Source organism: Natrix helvetica (genome assembly GCF_964273705.1).
Source record: "Natrix helvetica genome assembly, chromosome: 3".
NCBI lineage: Eukaryota > Metazoa > Chordata > Lepidosauria > Squamata > Natricidae > Natrix > Natrix helvetica.
The window spans coordinates 39,681,606-39,698,137 of NC_138549.1; the positions used below are offsets into that span (position 1 = coordinate 39,681,606).

The 16,532-nt window shown below is 38.1% G+C and overlaps 1 protein-coding gene across 5 annotated transcripts in view; it reads left to right on the forward strand.

Annotated features, from left to right (window-relative positions):
• The window catches only part of LOC309389221 (cohesin subunit SA-2-like), a 60,797-nt gene that overhangs the window by 31,809 nt on the left and 12,456 nt on the right, over positions 1-16,532 (forward strand). For 3 of the 5 annotated variants that reach the window (XM_081947324.1, XM_081947323.1, XM_081947327.1), the window contains exons 19-28: positions 1,435-1,527; positions 1,613-1,702; positions 2,178-2,381; positions 6,355-6,431; positions 8,845-8,932; positions 9,217-9,297; positions 12,043-12,135; positions 13,216-13,381; positions 14,361-14,512; positions 15,424-15,525. In XM_081947324.1, the coding sequence (XP_081803450.1) occupies positions 1,435-1,527; positions 1,613-1,702; positions 2,178-2,381; positions 6,355-6,431; positions 8,845-8,932; positions 9,217-9,297; positions 12,043-12,135; positions 13,216-13,381; positions 14,361-14,512; positions 15,424-15,525 (1,146 nt within the window). The remainder of the gene's footprint in view (positions 1-1,434; positions 1,528-1,612; positions 1,703-2,177; positions 2,382-6,354; positions 6,432-8,844; positions 8,933-9,216; positions 9,298-12,042; positions 12,136-13,215; positions 13,382-14,360; positions 14,513-15,423; positions 15,526-16,532) is intronic. The other 2 variants (XM_081947326.1, XM_081947325.1) reach the window with 2 other exon arrangements.

Below are 16,532 nucleotides of genomic sequence, written 5' to 3' on the forward strand. Positions count from 1 at the left end.
ACTAAAGATGCAAACCTTGGGCAATGAGAGAGATAAAATGGTCATCTCAACAATACAGCCATCTCGGAAAGTCTCTGGTATCCTATCAAAAGGGGTGGAGCTAATCTGACTTTGTAGGGAAGCGTATTCCATCAGGTGGGTTTCGCGGAACACAAGGATTATCTTCTAGGACCCACCAAATGTAGATTCCTAGGTGATGGAACATGCAACTTGTTGTATCTGTCAGATCTAATGATGCAGGCTGATATAACCAAGTAGAGGCAGTTCCTCAGATAGCTCAGTCCTATGCCATGAAGGACTTTAAAGATTAAAACCAGCACATTGAAAAGGAAACGATTACTTTTTGAGAAAAAATAAATCTTTCTCTGAAGTCTTTTTATTATTATTAAAGGTTTTAACAAATTTTACAAATATTACCCCTTCCCTTTCCCACCCTCCAAACCCCCCCCCCCCCCCAAACCTCCAAGAGCAAAATACAGGGTATAAACATTTAACAATCATACGCTAACATAAGCTAACTGATTTTAACATCCTACCTCCTCTTGTGCTTTAATTCCCCTTTTGTTAAGCTAACTTTCGGTAAATTGTAACATTCCTTGTGCCTTCACTTATAAGCTAATTGAAATTTTTTAGTCCGATATTTATTTTGAATATAGTCAATCCATCTTCTCCATTCCAACTTATATTTCTCATCTGAATGGTCCTTCAAATATGCTGTAATTTCTCTGAAGTCTTATTGGTTGGGAATGTTGTCAACACAACTTAAAGACACTGAGTTGGGAAGGATATTTTAGGGGATTGGGAACATTTCCTATATTTATAGGTTCCCTCCCCTCTTTGAACTTAATGGAATGCTTCCCAACTGGATGAAATCACAGTTTATTGTTATGTGGAATAATATGCAAGTTTAAGTGCATATGTTAAAACAGGAAACAAAACATGATCGTGTTGCAACTACAAATCACTCTGACCTTCTAAGATTTGTTTATTAACTACAAGTTCAAAGCAGTTCTATTTTGCTGTTGGGACAGTTTATTTAGCCATGATCTTAAAGAGTACCAACTTGTTGCTATTGAAAGAGTTGTGAGATATGCACAGCTTGTTCTTAGAACCTATAAGTGCTGAACTCTTTCTAAGCCACTGATATGTTTGGAATGCCTAGAGGTTTCTTTATCTGTGTTCTCTGTTCCCGTGCTCAAACATGGACATACCTTAGAATAGAAAAAGGATTCAAAGCAGCTAACTTTCCATTCAGTACATAGCCACGCTCAAAAAAGAAATAATGATAACATTTTAAAATAAATCAGCCACAGAATTCAAGCGGTTTGATACTTTCATACCTAGCAATTTGCCACACAGAATTTGAATCGTGCAGCTCGTTTCAATCATGAACAGTGGCATGATTATAATTACAACAAAGTGCTTTGTTTATAGATCTTGTCTACCAAAGAGAAGAAAATACAAATGGAAGATTGTGCTAAAATTACTGAACACTTTATTGTGGTGCTTCCTCGACTCTTGGCAAAGGTAATGTGCAGCTGCGCTTGTGAATGCATATTCAATAACTAATTTGAATTTCAGCAGCACACTAATATCCTGTTTTCCTTTGCAGTATTCACTAGATACAGAAAAAGTGACAAACCTTCTGCAGATCTCACAGTATTTCGATTTAGAGCAGTACAGTACTGGCTCATTCAATAAGGTGAATTCACTTTTATGAAAGATAGAGAATTTGTGAGAAATGTGGTAAAAAAAATGTCATTCATTGATCGCTTCATCTTAACTACTGAAAAAAATGCCATTATGTTGTTTTCATCACCCTGCTTAAAAAGTGATGCCTCGGACACGATTAGAAAACACGGCCTTTGCCACAAAAGCATTTTCACTTGAAATAATTTGAAGGGTAATTTTTCAGACTGCAGATATGGAATCTTCCTGATTATTCGCCTTTTATTTCTGCACATCTAACTATGCTAGATGCTTTGTGAGGTTTGAGGATAAACTGATTTGTGAATTAGATCTTATATTTCTTATTTTATACTGTTCGAGGCTTATAGTGCATTTATGGATAAACAAATATGCTCCTAAATTAAAAGCTAAGTTCAGTACTATTGTGGACTGCACTGGTTTAAGTAATTTACTACTGCTTAGGATATTAATAATTCCTTTTCTTGCAGAACCTCAATGCTTTATTGAGAGAGCTAAAAGCCATTGTCATGATACACTCCAACACTAATATCCTAGAGACCTGCTCCAGGGTATACAGTATTCTTTCCAGAGAAGAACTTACCATTCATAACCAAGTGGCTTTTGCTAGAGCTGAACTGATGAATGAATTGGTGGAGAAATTAGATCAATTACTAGGCATTTTTTGGCATAAGGTAAATATGAGCTTTGTATTTAATCAGAAGCAAAAATTAGATATCTGGAACAAAATAGTGATTTTTTTCCTAAAATGTTAAATACACTTTTTATATTGAAGAGAACTGAGGCATAAAACAAGTGCCATCTTTGTATATGATTAATTTACAAACTAGGAAAAAAACCAATTATGTCAATAGGTAAAAAGGTTTTGCCCTTTCCAGTTGTGTTCAATTCTAGGGGCGGTGTTCATCTCTGTTTCTTAGCCAAGAGAGCAGTGGTGTGATTTACTTCCCTTCCCTACCGGTTTGCAAATGTGAGCGCTTTCATGCGCAGAGGTCGTGCATTACGTCGGGGCAGGTGGACGGAGCCTCCCGCAGCCACTGCTACCGGTTCACCTGAACCCGGAGAGGCCCGGCTCAATACCACCTCTGTAAGAGAGCCAGCGTTGTCTGAAGAAAGTTCCATGGTCCTTTGGCCAGCATGACTAGACAATTTGAGGCACATAGAATGCTGTTACCTTCCCACTGAAGTGGTACCTATTTATCTACTCCCATTTACATGCTTTAAAACTGCTAGGTGGGCAGGAGCTGGAGCAAGAATGGGAACTCACCCCATTGTCTGGCGCCTGGATGTTGAACCTGTGCTGTCAGCTTTCCAGCTGGCAAACTCAGCATCTTTAACTGCTGAGTCATTGCACTCCCTATACGGCAATAGAAAGCGAAGGTTATCTGATATTTTGCACATATGATTGTTTGCCAGTCACAATACTGAAATTCTTGTCCCTTCTGTAGTTTATTTGTTCCCTTCTGTCCAGTTATGAGGATAACTCAGGCAGCCCATGAAGGAATTAGCTACTTTCATTATTGCTACCTCAGAATTAGTAAAGATATCTGTGTTGCACATGTTAAGGAAAGTCCGTAGTTTATGTAATTACATATTTCAGTAGGAAAAAAAAAGTTAGCATTTAATTTGCTTCTTTGGAGTGTGAATATTCTTGCCAAAATTTACATTTAAAAAAATATTTTATTTAAGACTTTCCTACTCTACTCCTTTCTTGAAAGAAATAGTTCAGTGTTACATAACAAAATAAAAGCATATTATAAAAATATAAAAGTATATACAATAGTGTTAAAAGCACATTAAATCAACTAAGACCCTTATGAATCACTTCTTCCCCTTGGTGCTAAAAATAAGAATAAAATGAAAGAACAGATTTATATTTATTTCCTTTTGAAGAAGTTATATTTTATTATTGGATTATTTAAAAGCCTGCATTCTGCTGATTGCCTACTTCAATCTACCTAGAAAAGATTAAAAGAAGAATTAATTTGGAAATAAAACAGATCCTGTTTCATATTGTGGCTTATAAGAACATTCTTTTGCATTGGTTTTAAAGTTTTGTTGTACGTGTAAATTGCTGGTTGAAAATATTTGTAAGATGTTTTAAATGCTAAATATGGCTTTTGCATTTCCATTTCTGTGCATATGTTGGGGGAGGGGACTGCAAAAATACTTGAAAAGGTTTTAGTTAGTTCTAAGAATATAAGAGCAGCTGTTGGAAATATGAATAGCTTGCAGACTCAGTTCAACAACAGTTGATCAACTGTGCCATGACTAACAGATGTCATTCCACTGGGTAAGAGTTCATCCTGATAGCTTTTTTAAAAATGTATTAGGCAGAATCAGACACCGTATTTATTTTGGCTGTGGATAATAAAGAATAATACATTTTGCATTAGTGTTGCAGTTTATTTGGTGAGGTCAGCAAATGTTTGTATTGTACATCTTAGTTTCTCTAATCTGGTCACATAATCATTTCGGAATTGCAGTTAAAGGAAACACAGATATAGATTTTATAAATAATTTTAAAGTTAGGAGAATTAGCAAATTTGAAGAACTATAAGTTAAAATTAAATTTTTTAATTTTACCTTCTAGTTCTTCAAATTTGCTAATTCTCCTAACTTTAAAATTATTTATAAAATCTATATCTGCGTCTTGCTAGCGAGGGCATTTTTCTTAAAGAGATGTAGCATGTCCACATATGTCAGCTTCAGGAACCAAGGGCAGAAACAGAATGGGAAAAAATAAAGAGGACTTCAATTTTAGTTGTGAAAATTAGATAGCAGTTGGACATTGCTTTTTCTAAGACTGCAAGAAAAGGGCACTTTAATAAAATTGCCTAGTAGTTCATTAAGCTATTTTATAGTTGATAACTACTGCATTTTCCATGATCTTTAAAATTCTATGTATGTCTGTAATTTTAGAAGATTGGAATTCAAAGGCTTCTGTCTGTGCAGCCCAAGTGTAACCAGTCTCTCTTCTAAACAAGTGTTTTAGGGATAACTCGTATGACTAAAAAAAGTGTTTTAGGAATAACTCGTATGACTAAGAGACATACATATTTTGACCAATGTGATTAGTCAGCCAAAATATATGATTTGCATCATCAAATGAATGGTCTCCCCAAAGGGAAGGAGGATCATTTGTTTTATTTTATTGATGCATAACTTTTCTTAGATGTATTGTAGTTCTTGAGTACAGATCTCCCGAAGGCGTTTGCACCATTCAGGTGATAACAGGGAGAGGAAAGGAAGCACTACCTCTCTTGGGATTTAATATTCTCCTAATCAGGGGTATCTCATATCTTAACAAACCATCAGCTGTCTAGGATGGAAACCACATAGGAGGGATTTCTGTAGGATTTGACTAGTTTTCCTAGTGCTACTGCAAGAGAACTGCTTATCTGTTAGTAGAGTTTTGTTTATTTAAGAAAATGTATTGGCTGCCCAAATCACTTTAATTACTTCCTGGTGTCTTACAAAGATAAAAATCTAATATAAAAAACAATAAAAATCAATACCATATCCCCTGGTGAGAACAATCAGTCAATCAAATAAGTCACTTGATGGGTTTCCTACACCTGCTCATTGGAGGTTTGCCATAAATGTCTTTCTACTGCTTGCATCTATTTAACATTTGAACAAAATGTTAAAAATCATAAGAGGTGAAATTGCACCAAAGAAACAATAATTATTTGTAATGGGTTGTGAGAATATTCTTGGGAGACAGGAGGAAGAGGTATAGCCTAGACCAGTGATGGCTAATCTTTTTGTTGTTGTGTGCTGATGTAATGCGACCACCCCTGTGCTTCCCTTCCTCCTGCACATGCGCCCCGCCCCCCCTCACCAATTTTTGGCTTCCAGGTTGGTGCAGGAGGCTTTCCAGGCCCAAAATGGGATGTGGGAGGGGCTTTGTGCTATGTCCCCGGGCCCCCTTTTGGCTTCTAGGTTGGTGCAGGAGGCCTTCCAGGCCCAAAACGGGGCCCATTTTGGGCCTGGAAGGCCTCCTGCACCAACCTGGAAGTGAAAATGGGGCACGGGGCACTGCATGAGGCCCCAAAATGCAATGTGAGTGCCATAGGTTCGCCATCAGGGGTCTACACAATGGATTGATAAACAAAATCAGTCAGAGGAGGAATGCGAGTGGAAAAAGGGTCTCAGGAGTAAACTCCCTAGTTCTCTGGACAGTAAAGGGGGGGGCGGAGGAGGGAGAAAAACTGTTTCAGATTTGCAATATTCTGTTACTGTAGCCATACAATAAATTGTTCACACATGGTTTTGGTTTCGGTCTGGTCTACCCTGAAGGCCTGACTTTATTAGTACTATTACAATTTCTCTGTTTTTAAGAATTATTTATAACCTCCCTTTCAGTTCTACTAAGGCAATTTGCATGTAACACCAACAGTGATTGAAATGAAAATAATTGGAAGGGGACCGTACATAGCTCTGGAGCATGGAGCAAGGATATGGGTGTGTGAGAGAAGAGGAGACACAGATGCAGCTCTTTCCCTTTCAGCTCTTAAGATTTTTAACATTTTGTTCAAATGTTAAATAGCTGCAAGCAATAGAAAGACATTTATGGCAAGCCTCCAATGAGCATAGGCAATTAGCTATTCAAGTGCAGAGCTCATCCTTTTCTGTCCTTTCTAGGAAGACGGTGTTTCTGCAGAAGAAGAAGGAATTCAGCATCTGGCCACCTCTTTGAGACAAATAGCTGCTTTTCATAAGTGAGAATTTTTTTAAAATTCCAATTGCACATTTCACATTTTGGTGCCGGGTAACCAAGTATAGTTAGAATTAGGTGCTTTGCCTACACAGTCCAAGAGAAAGAACCAAGCTGTAGCTAGTGATCTGAATTACCTCTCTCATTTAGGAGATCACAGACTCCCTTCTGGAATGAACAAGGTTGAAAAAATTCAGTCTCCTTTCCCCCTTTTTTGGTTTTGAATTGGAAGAGTGTAAGGGCGTGGGGGAAAATGAATGTTTAAAACCCATTTCAACCGACTAAAACTCAACCCTTCCAAGACGGAGTGGCTGTGGCTTCCGGCCCCCCGGTTCAACCAGGTGCTTCCATCTCTGGCCATTGGGGGCGTGCAACTAGCCCCCATGGAACAGGTGCGCAATTTGGGCGTCCTCCTAGATGCCCGGCTGTCCATGGATGACCATGTAACAGCCGTGGCGAGGGGGGCGTTCCATCAGGTCCGCCTGATGCGCCAATTGCGCCCCTTATTGGACCGGGATGCCCTACGCACAGTCACCCATGCGCTAGTGACGTCTCGCCTGGACTACTGCAATGCTCTCTACATGGGGCTTCCCTTGAGATGCACTCGGAGACTACAGTTGGTCCAGAACGCGGCCGTGCGGGTGATTATGGGGAGGACTAGATACTCCCCTGTAACACCTCTCCTGCGCGAGCTGCACTGGCTTCCTGTGGTCTACCGAGTGCGTTTCAAGGTTTTGATTATGATCTTTAAAGCGCTTCATGGCACAGGACCTAGTTACATGCAGGATCGCATCCTGCCCCACACATCCCTACGACCAATTCGCTCACACACAGAGGGACTTCTCCGGGTGCCGTCCGCCAAACAGTGTCGGGGGGCGACACCCAGGAGCAGAGCCTTCTCTGTGATGGGCCCAGCCCTGTGGAATGACCTCCCCCGTGACATCAGGATTATTTCCGATCTCCGCTCCTTCCGTGTACAGTTGAAGACCCACCTCTTTCAATTATCTGGCCTGGCTCAACCGTAATTTTTCATATTCCTCCTGACTGTCTTTTTTAAATTTTAAATTTTTATTGTATATTGGGTTTTTATTATTGGGGTATGTTAATGGTTTTAATTGTCTAAATGTTGTAATCTATTACCTCCTCCGTGCATGTATGTCTTTGTATATATGTATGTTTATATATGTCCTAGTGTACGCCGCCCCGAGTCCTGCCTGGAAAGGGAGCGGCTAATAAATTCAAATTTATTATTATTATTATTATTAACCCTTAAAATAACTTTAGTACTTTTAAAGGGCTTGTCTTCTGAGAAAAAGGATCTTATAAGGGTGGCTTGGGAAACCATTGAAACCAAGGCCCCATGAGGTTATTTGGGAAGAACCAACCTCTCGTATAGCAGTCTAGAATTTGGGGCATAATCCCTGTGTCCATAGGAGTACGGTGATCCAGAACCAAGCATCAAAAGGCTGAAATAAGAAAATGCACAGTGCTGCGGGGAAAAAATCTTTTAAGACTAACGGGGTACTTGAGAATAGCTCAGGTGTGATTTGCTGTCACTAGAGAGCTCTGGTTTCTAAGGCTAGATTGTCATACCATATGTTGAAATTCAGGCTAAGGAGTGGAGGCTAAGCTTTTCATGAAAAGCTTTTCTTCTGTAAATTTGTCATACGTTCCTTTTCATTGTCTGCTTGGCTTACTTTTTGGCTTGAGCCTTCTGAGACATGGCATCCATTTTCTCCCTTTCAGCGCACTGGAAAACTGGGCCAAACATTTTGACCCCCTCTACTGTGGTGGTCTCTTAACATGCTATCAGTGATCCCTAGACAAAACACAAGGAGAGAGGAGAGAGTGCAGCTCCCTGGTTCAAATGTTGGTGTTAGAATTAAAATTGCTTTTCAATGTGCAAAGAGTTTATGTGAAAAATGTCAAAGGTTTCAAAATTCTGTGTCCCATTGATGCATTAAATTATGAGTGCTTATATTTGTTCTTTGGGATAAATTTAATTTCTTAAAAAATGTCCTGTTGAGCCTTTCAGTCCCTAGATGGTATGATCAACACAATACATTACCTTATTCTAATACAAAATTTTGGTAACAAAAATATTTTAGGAGAAGTTAAATCAAATATCTATATGTGATTGCTGAAATTAAGAGAGATCTTAGTTTTCTATAAATGGTACTGATTAAATAAATCACTTCCGTTTAGTTCCCTGAGACAAATAATTTCTTTTAAAAAAAGCTAATTTAATCTATATTGTGTTTTCAATATTGCTAGCCTGGAAAATTCTGGAGAGTTTTTGCAGATAAAATTAAGTGAATTAACAGACATGCCAATAGGAACATAATATTCAAAATGAAGCTGTTAAGACTCTTTGAAAGTATTTTGGCTTATGTTTTATTTCTTTCTGGATTATGTAGTGCCCATGATCTCACCAAATGGAACCTGTATGACAAGATATATAAACTACTTGTTTCTGAGTTGGAACAGAGACCTTTACCTGTTCAGGTAATTTTAATTGTTCCCTCCCAAATATATTTCTTGTTTGAACATCTTTGTTAAATTTGAACATCCCTAATTTTGCATTTTATTAGAGTGAATTTCAGCTGATATATAACTAATTAATTAATTTGGCAAAACAAATTCTTAATCCAGTGATTGAGCTTGTATTATTCATGGTAATCTGTTGCAGCTAAAAATTAGATTTATCATAATAATACAGGTTTTTGTGGGCTCTAGATAGGACATATTTAAATTATGATCATGATTTTGCTTGCTTGTCTCTTTTGCAGATTCTTTTGCCTTCTTTACAATGTGCTTATTTTGCACTACTTTGGCAGCTCCCTTCAATGGCAAAGTCTCCGTCTTCCAAGGTTGGGCTCATAACAATGATTAGAAATTACTTACAAAGATTTTTTTTACATATCTATCTTAGTCAGTTTAGAGCAGGGGTGTCCAACCTGCAACCCTGGACAGCTAGTAATAGAGCCTCACAAGATAGTAAACTTTTAATATTATTACGTGATTTATATACATTAACTACTGCATTTTGGGGGGTATAAGATGTATTTTCCTCCCCCCAAAAATGATGGAAATGCCTGTGTATTTTATAGAGCAAATGTTGACTCACCCACTAGCCCCACCTCTGCCTCCCAGAAATTTTGGGCCTCCACATGCTCCTTTTTCAGCCCGTTACGGGCAGTGGGGATAAGCGGAGGCAGGGGCGATTCCCGCCTCCTGGAACGGTCCAAAAACAAGACACATGGAAGCAGAAAATGGGGTGCGCGGAGGCGGCAATAGGCAGCGGTGGCGATGGGCGGTGGTGATCTCCACAGCTGATTGGTGGTAGTACGGAAGGCCGATCCAACCTCCAATCAGCTGCTTGTGCTAAATCATGCTGTGCTGAAGCTGACCAGGTTGTTTGCTATTTGCTGCAGGGAGGCAAATTGCTGGAAGGCAGAGGCCGAGGCAGACTTTTTTTTCTTGTTTTCCTCCCCAAAAGCTAGGTTCATCTTAGAGTCTGAAAAATATGGTATAATATATTTTATATGCTGCTCAAGACAATTCCCCTTCACTCATTGAGGCCCAGGCAAGCCAAAAAGTTGGACACCCATGATTTAGAATGATAATAATAGAATGATAATAATATTCAAACTCATACTTCTAATACAGGAGGTCGTTCATAGACACAATTGTTCAGATTAGAACTTTTTGTACAAAATATACTCTGTCTCACTTGTTCTGTGCTAATTCAATAGAATGATGTTCAATGTATAATATCAGGACTGATCTTAATTTGGAGGAGTACAAGTTTAGGTATAGATAACCTATGAATTATGAAATCAGTGTAACCTTGATAAGATCATGGTATTTTTTGATCGTACATATACTGGCTGCAAACTTTGGAAAGTCATGGCAGGTTTGCTTTTTAATATAATCTGTATTTTTAAAAAGTATACAGTTTTGGGATATACATTATTAATTTCTTAATTTATTGTTTGCTCTTACGAACTGCTTTAGTTTGCAACATGCATGTCCCAATAGGTGGGGTATCCAGTCTGTAGATGTATAATGGAGAGAGTAAGGAAATCCCATTAAAGCTGTGCTTTATATTTGTACAATTTCTTTCATGTGTCTTGTTATGAGATTGTATCCAAAACAATTAAGTATATTGCAAGTGTTTGTGATATTTTAAATAAATTACTGGTTCTTAGAATGGATACTTTGATTTTCCAAGGAGGTATGTTAATAGGCATAGGGGATTCTGTGGAAAATAACTAAAGTGGAACTTCTTGTCCAGTTAGTTCCATACTTTGGTGTAGCAGTCTGGATTTTGTAACAGATTATTAAATATAGGATAAGAAGAAAGGTTGTTGAATTTTTGTACCAATCAAAACAATTTTGGAATGAAACTTTCAGAATATAAAGAGGAATGACATTAATCAGGCTGTCACATATTTCTTCCTAAGATTTCTCATAACCTACAGTATATCAACCCTTTAATTTTCTGAAAAACATACGTTTGAGCTTTTTTAACCTAGTAACATTCAAAAATGAAGTATTGAATAGTTCAAAGGGAATTTCCAGATACTGCTTCAGTTTTCCTTTCGGAAACAAACTTGGCATTCTGATATTTAGTTGATGGTTTTAGTTAGCACGTCTCATAATGATTTGCCATAATGATGAGATTTCATGCAAGTAAAAGTTACCATTTGGCAGGATGCATGTGCCTAACAATGCCTTCCACCTGATTGATGATGTATTTCGCATCTCCGTTTCTGTTCATTTAAGTATTCAAAAGTGAGAACCATTAGACTGAACTGATTGTTCTTAGTGAAAAGTGTACTTACTATTGTCACTGAAATAGTCAATGAACATCTTGTTGTCTTGGAAGCAACTGATAACAAGAATTATTTAAATTTAAGCCTACTTGCCTGGAGATAAGCCCTCTTGATTTAGGAAATATGTAGCACTTGGGAAAATAGCTTTTTCTTCCATGGTTTTGCTAATATAAGAGGAAAAATCACCAGGGTTATTTTCTGGTGTGAAAAGGGAGCATATAATCGACATACGTGGTTGAAAATGGTTCACCATTTCAAAAATTTATCACTGAATATGGGAGGGCCATCTGGCTGTGGTAATTTCACCACAAATAAATTTAGGATCAAACTGTGAGGAGCATTTGAGAGACATATATTGATATTTTAGAATTTGAGTGAGGTCTGGGAGATCTGAGGCTTGTAAAAAGCAAGAAGGTTGAAACTAAAGAGAAACTTTCCTATCTTAACAGTCCTTCCAAACCTCCCTGTTTTATTCCCATGGTTTCAATAAATGTAAGGTTGAAATCTCAAGCTTGTAGGCAACATGTACTTCTAACTTAAGGATAGCCAGACATCTTATTTGCAATGATCTTTGACAAGGTGTTCAGTTTGAACTATGTTGGTCATTACCTACTGGAACAATGCCTGGCTTTCAGCTTTGCGCACCAAGAAAAGTCAAATAAAACTTGAGCCTTTCCTAAATTCATCACATCTAATATGGTGCAAGTATAATAATAATATCAATAATACTTGACCACAACAACATAAAAATATTCTTCTGGTTTCTACTTTTTGAAGGAAAATATACTTCTTTTGAGGACACATTTGAGGCAATACTGCAATATTTGCACAAGCTACCTCAGCCACTATAACAGAGACTTACGTGAAAAGGTAATTGTTGTAAAAACATGGTTTCTTTTAAAATTTGTAGCATGCCCTGAATTAATGACAGTAAGGTTAAGTTCACATATCTAAAAAACAACGTCCCCACTCCTAGTTTTGGGATATCTCAATCTATGTTAAAGTCTTTAGAAAACTGTGAAGATGTCCCATATCAGCCCAGTGGGCTTAGCAGAGTTGAAAGCATAGTTGGGATGGGCTACAATGTATCTTAGAATCAATATTCAACTAGATAATTCAGCAAAAAAAAACAACCCTAAAGAAAACCAGATAATTAGGAGATAATCCAAAAAGCACTCAAGATAACAAATAAGTCATCATCTAAGAAGTCAGTCTGAAGGTCCAAGATAATTTGAGTCAGCTGGGCTAGGAACATCATGATGATGGATGGAGTTATGCAAAAGTGATATGTCCATAATTTAAATGAGAATACAGGTCTACCCAGGAGCACAGTAATTTCTGAATAGGCCATTATTCCCAAGAAACTTTATGAAACTTCTCATATGCACAAAAATCAACTATTCTGTAATTGTTGGACTGAGCCAGTCATTCATTGGCTTTTAAAGTCTTTCCTAACCACCTTGCTTTTAACTGAAAAAACACAATTGTGGTTATGAAGTGAAGAATTGTAGGAAATGTCAGTACTCTTTTAAACAGCAATATCTTTATACAATGTTCTGTGATATGTATTTTGATTAGGCTACTCATTGTCTTAGATCAGGTGTGTCCAAACTTGGGAACTTTAAGACTTGTGGACTTCAACTCCCAGAATTCCCCAGCCAGCATGGCTGGCTGGGGAATTCTGGGAGTTGAAGTCCACAAGTCTTAAAGTTCCCAAGTTTGGACACCCCTGCCTTAGATTATAGATGTGATTTATGCAAACTTGTAGTATGTTGAATATAAATTCATACAAACAATATGCATTGCTTAAAAAACTAGCGATCCCCATAATTTCAATTTTAGTTTAGAATTAGTTCACTTTGCATCTTAGTTGAAAAAGGAAGGCAGGATAATATTATGACCAATATTTTAAAAAGATATGTAAGTCATTTTTTATATCTGTACTTACAGGCTTTTATGATACTATGTGATCTACTGTTAATTCTAAGTCATCAGGATTCAAGCAATAATGATGCTGCTGGGTTACTGGAATACCTTCCCAGTACATCGCTTCAGACAAAAATGCTCTTATTTATTCGGGATCATGTTTTTGGAGAGGAAGAAGAAGAAACCAAAGGTCAGCAATATTTTTCAGTAAATACCTTTTGCTGCTGATGCTTGCTTCTTTCACTTTACATTCCAGCATTCAGGATAAGCAGAGAGAGAGAGATAGTTAAAAGTAGAGCTTAAAAGTTTGTGAATACTTTTGAAATGTTCATATTTCTGCTTAATATTATCTAAAATGTGACCTGCTTGCCACACAAGTCCTAAGACTAGATGAAGAAAACACAATTAAACAAATGAGTCAAAAGCATTATAGTTGTTCATTTAGGACAGGGGTGTCAAACTCACATAGTCGTGTTGTCATCATGTGTCATATTGCGAATTTCCCCCCCCATTCGCTAAAACGGGGGTGGGCATGGCCAGCACATGATGCATCCAGCCCATGGGCTGCAAGTTTAACACCCCTGATTTAGGATGGTTGCAGCATCTCCCAGTCACATGATTGCAGTTTGTGATCTTCCCAGCCAACTTCCAACAAATAAAATCAGTCGGGGAAATCAGATTCACTTAATGGCCATGTAATTTGCTTAATCATGGCGATTTGCTTGACAACCATGGTAAAATGGTTGTCAAATCAAGCCTGGTTGTGTGATGACTCATCACTTAGGGACTGAAATTCCAGTCCCAATTGTTGTAACCCAAGGATTACTTGTAATAGCAAGTGAAGAACTAACACTATGATGTCTGCAAAGATACATACTGTGGAGTCTTTCTGAGCTTGGCTGTTCAATTACAGATTCATTACTTGATTAGGTAACATCATCAGTACACACTGATGCAATTTGCAAACAAACCATCAAGCTCAGAGAACACCAAGGATTCCACAGTTCAACCCTCAACTGCGTATATTCACTTCTATTGGAAATACATTTAAGGGGATGTGATTGTGATGGTTTAGAGAACTGATGAAATACTGGAGTGTCTGTTGTTTTTTTAAAATATATCATTCATTATCATTTTAGAATGAAACCTAATCAAACTCCTCTCTACAGATACGAGTGAAAGTGATGTGAAGGTAAAGGAAAACCAGAAACTAGATGCTTTGCATTTAAAGCGATGCCTCCTGGCAGCTTACTGCAAATTGATCATCTGTAATGTTGTTGAGATAACAGCTGCTGCTGAAATCTATAAGCATTATATGAAGGTAATGGCATAGTCCCCTTGATATCTTCCAAGCACTGTAAAATTAACCTCTGATTTTTTTGGTAAATACTTGAATGTTATTCCATTGATGCATGGGTCACAATATAAACAGATGACTACAGATTTTATGAGAGACCAATTTATGATAACTGGAGAAATGTTTACTTTATTCATGAACTTTTTTGTTGTTTCACTCTGAAACAAATCTGCATGGAAATAAATCGTGCAATTTCTGATATGTATTTTGGAAACCTTTGGCATATTAAAGCCTAGAAATCTATTGTTTTTAAATGGAAAGCATGCTCCTTATATCCAATATGAAAGCTTGAAAAGAGAAACATATGTTTTTGTGCAATAGGAGGGCAGGGAGGCAAAAGGAATAAGTGCAATCAGACTCTGGAATCGGCGGGTGCACGCATCCCCACTTACACGAGCAGTGGGGAAACACACGGTCCATTTGTGTGAGTGGCAGGCGCGTGTAGGCATAAATTTGGACATTGCTGTGTACTTTTATCTAGTCATAGGAAAGATTGTGCTGAAAATATTAATAGTATCCAGAACATTACATGCCTGAAACATTGCCTCAAATGTGAGACAGCTGTTCTGGGCATATCGGAAATGTTCCAACACTGTTCAGACCAAATGTTCTCAACAAGCAACAACCCAGTTTTGAGTTCAAAACACCTGTTTTGAAACAGCTACCTCAAGCTCAGAAGGTCAAACACTCCTGCTAAACAATTTGTTTTGAGTATTTCAGATTTGAAACATTTTATGTGCCTCTAATATTGCCTATTTATAGGTATCAATTAAATACTATCCTTTTTTTAAAAAAAAAAGGCTTCTGATTTCTTAGGTTTTTTTGGACATTGTTTCTTGACCTAAAAAGCTATGTTCCTCTTTTCCATTTGACAGGCATATAATGACTTTGGAGATATAATTAAAGAGACTTTGAGCCGGACAAGGCACAACAACAAAATTCAAAGTGCAAGAACATTGATCCTCTGCTTACAGCAGGTGAGAATATTTCTCTGGACAGCTATGCTTTCTGTGAGAACAGTTCAGGAACATGGTTTTGGTAATGAGCCTTAGAAAATACGTTGCGTTTAAAATTTATTCCTGGCAGCCTACAAAGGAAAGAGCTTCACTTGCAGAAGATAGCCTGATTCATGATGGCTAATGACAATCTTTTTTGATTAAAAGGGGGATAAAAAAAAACCATGAAAATGACTTCTCACCCTGCACTCATTATAGCTACCAGATCATAGAAGTCTGCTCCATGCACTTTTGGATCCCACTCTTTTAATCACTTGATTCAGAGATTATCAAATATTGTAGTCACAATATTTTAAAATATTGTTGGAAAGTCCTGGTAAGAGCTAGAGAGGACTGATGAAGAATCCTTGGAATGGGAGAATGGAGAGATGAGTTAGAGAATGTCTTTAGCTCTCTAACTGTACATGGCAGAGGTGTCAAACACGATTTCATTGAGAGCAGTATCAGAGTTATGTTTGACCTCGGGGGGTTTGGGTTGGCCAGCTCAACATCAGCTGTGTCGGGGCACCTGTGATGGCCTGAGCGCTCTGCCAGCAAAAACGGGCTCCCGAACTCCATTTTCGGCTGCAATGGCCTCATGCAACCCTCTACCAGCGAAAATAGAGGCCCAGAGGGCTGGCTGTGGCTCTTGTGAGCTCTGTTTTCAGCTGTGATGGATTCCACCCTTCTGCCAGAGAAAATGGAGCTCCAGAGGGCCATGGGCAGCCCTACTGACTTCCGTTTTCATTGGCAGAGGCACCGTGGGCAAGTCCTTCGCTGTTTCCAGGGCAGCCCTATGGGGTTCTATCTATCTTAGCTCTCTAGATCTAAGCAACCCATGGGCTGGATCTGACCCCCGAGCCTTGAGTTTGACACCCCTGGTATATGGGATTGCAGATGGTTGAGTGTTCCTGGGTCAAAAAGACAAGTCTCTTACATAAACCCTCAAGATTTAGTATGGTAACGGGCAGGGTCCATCATAGTCATAA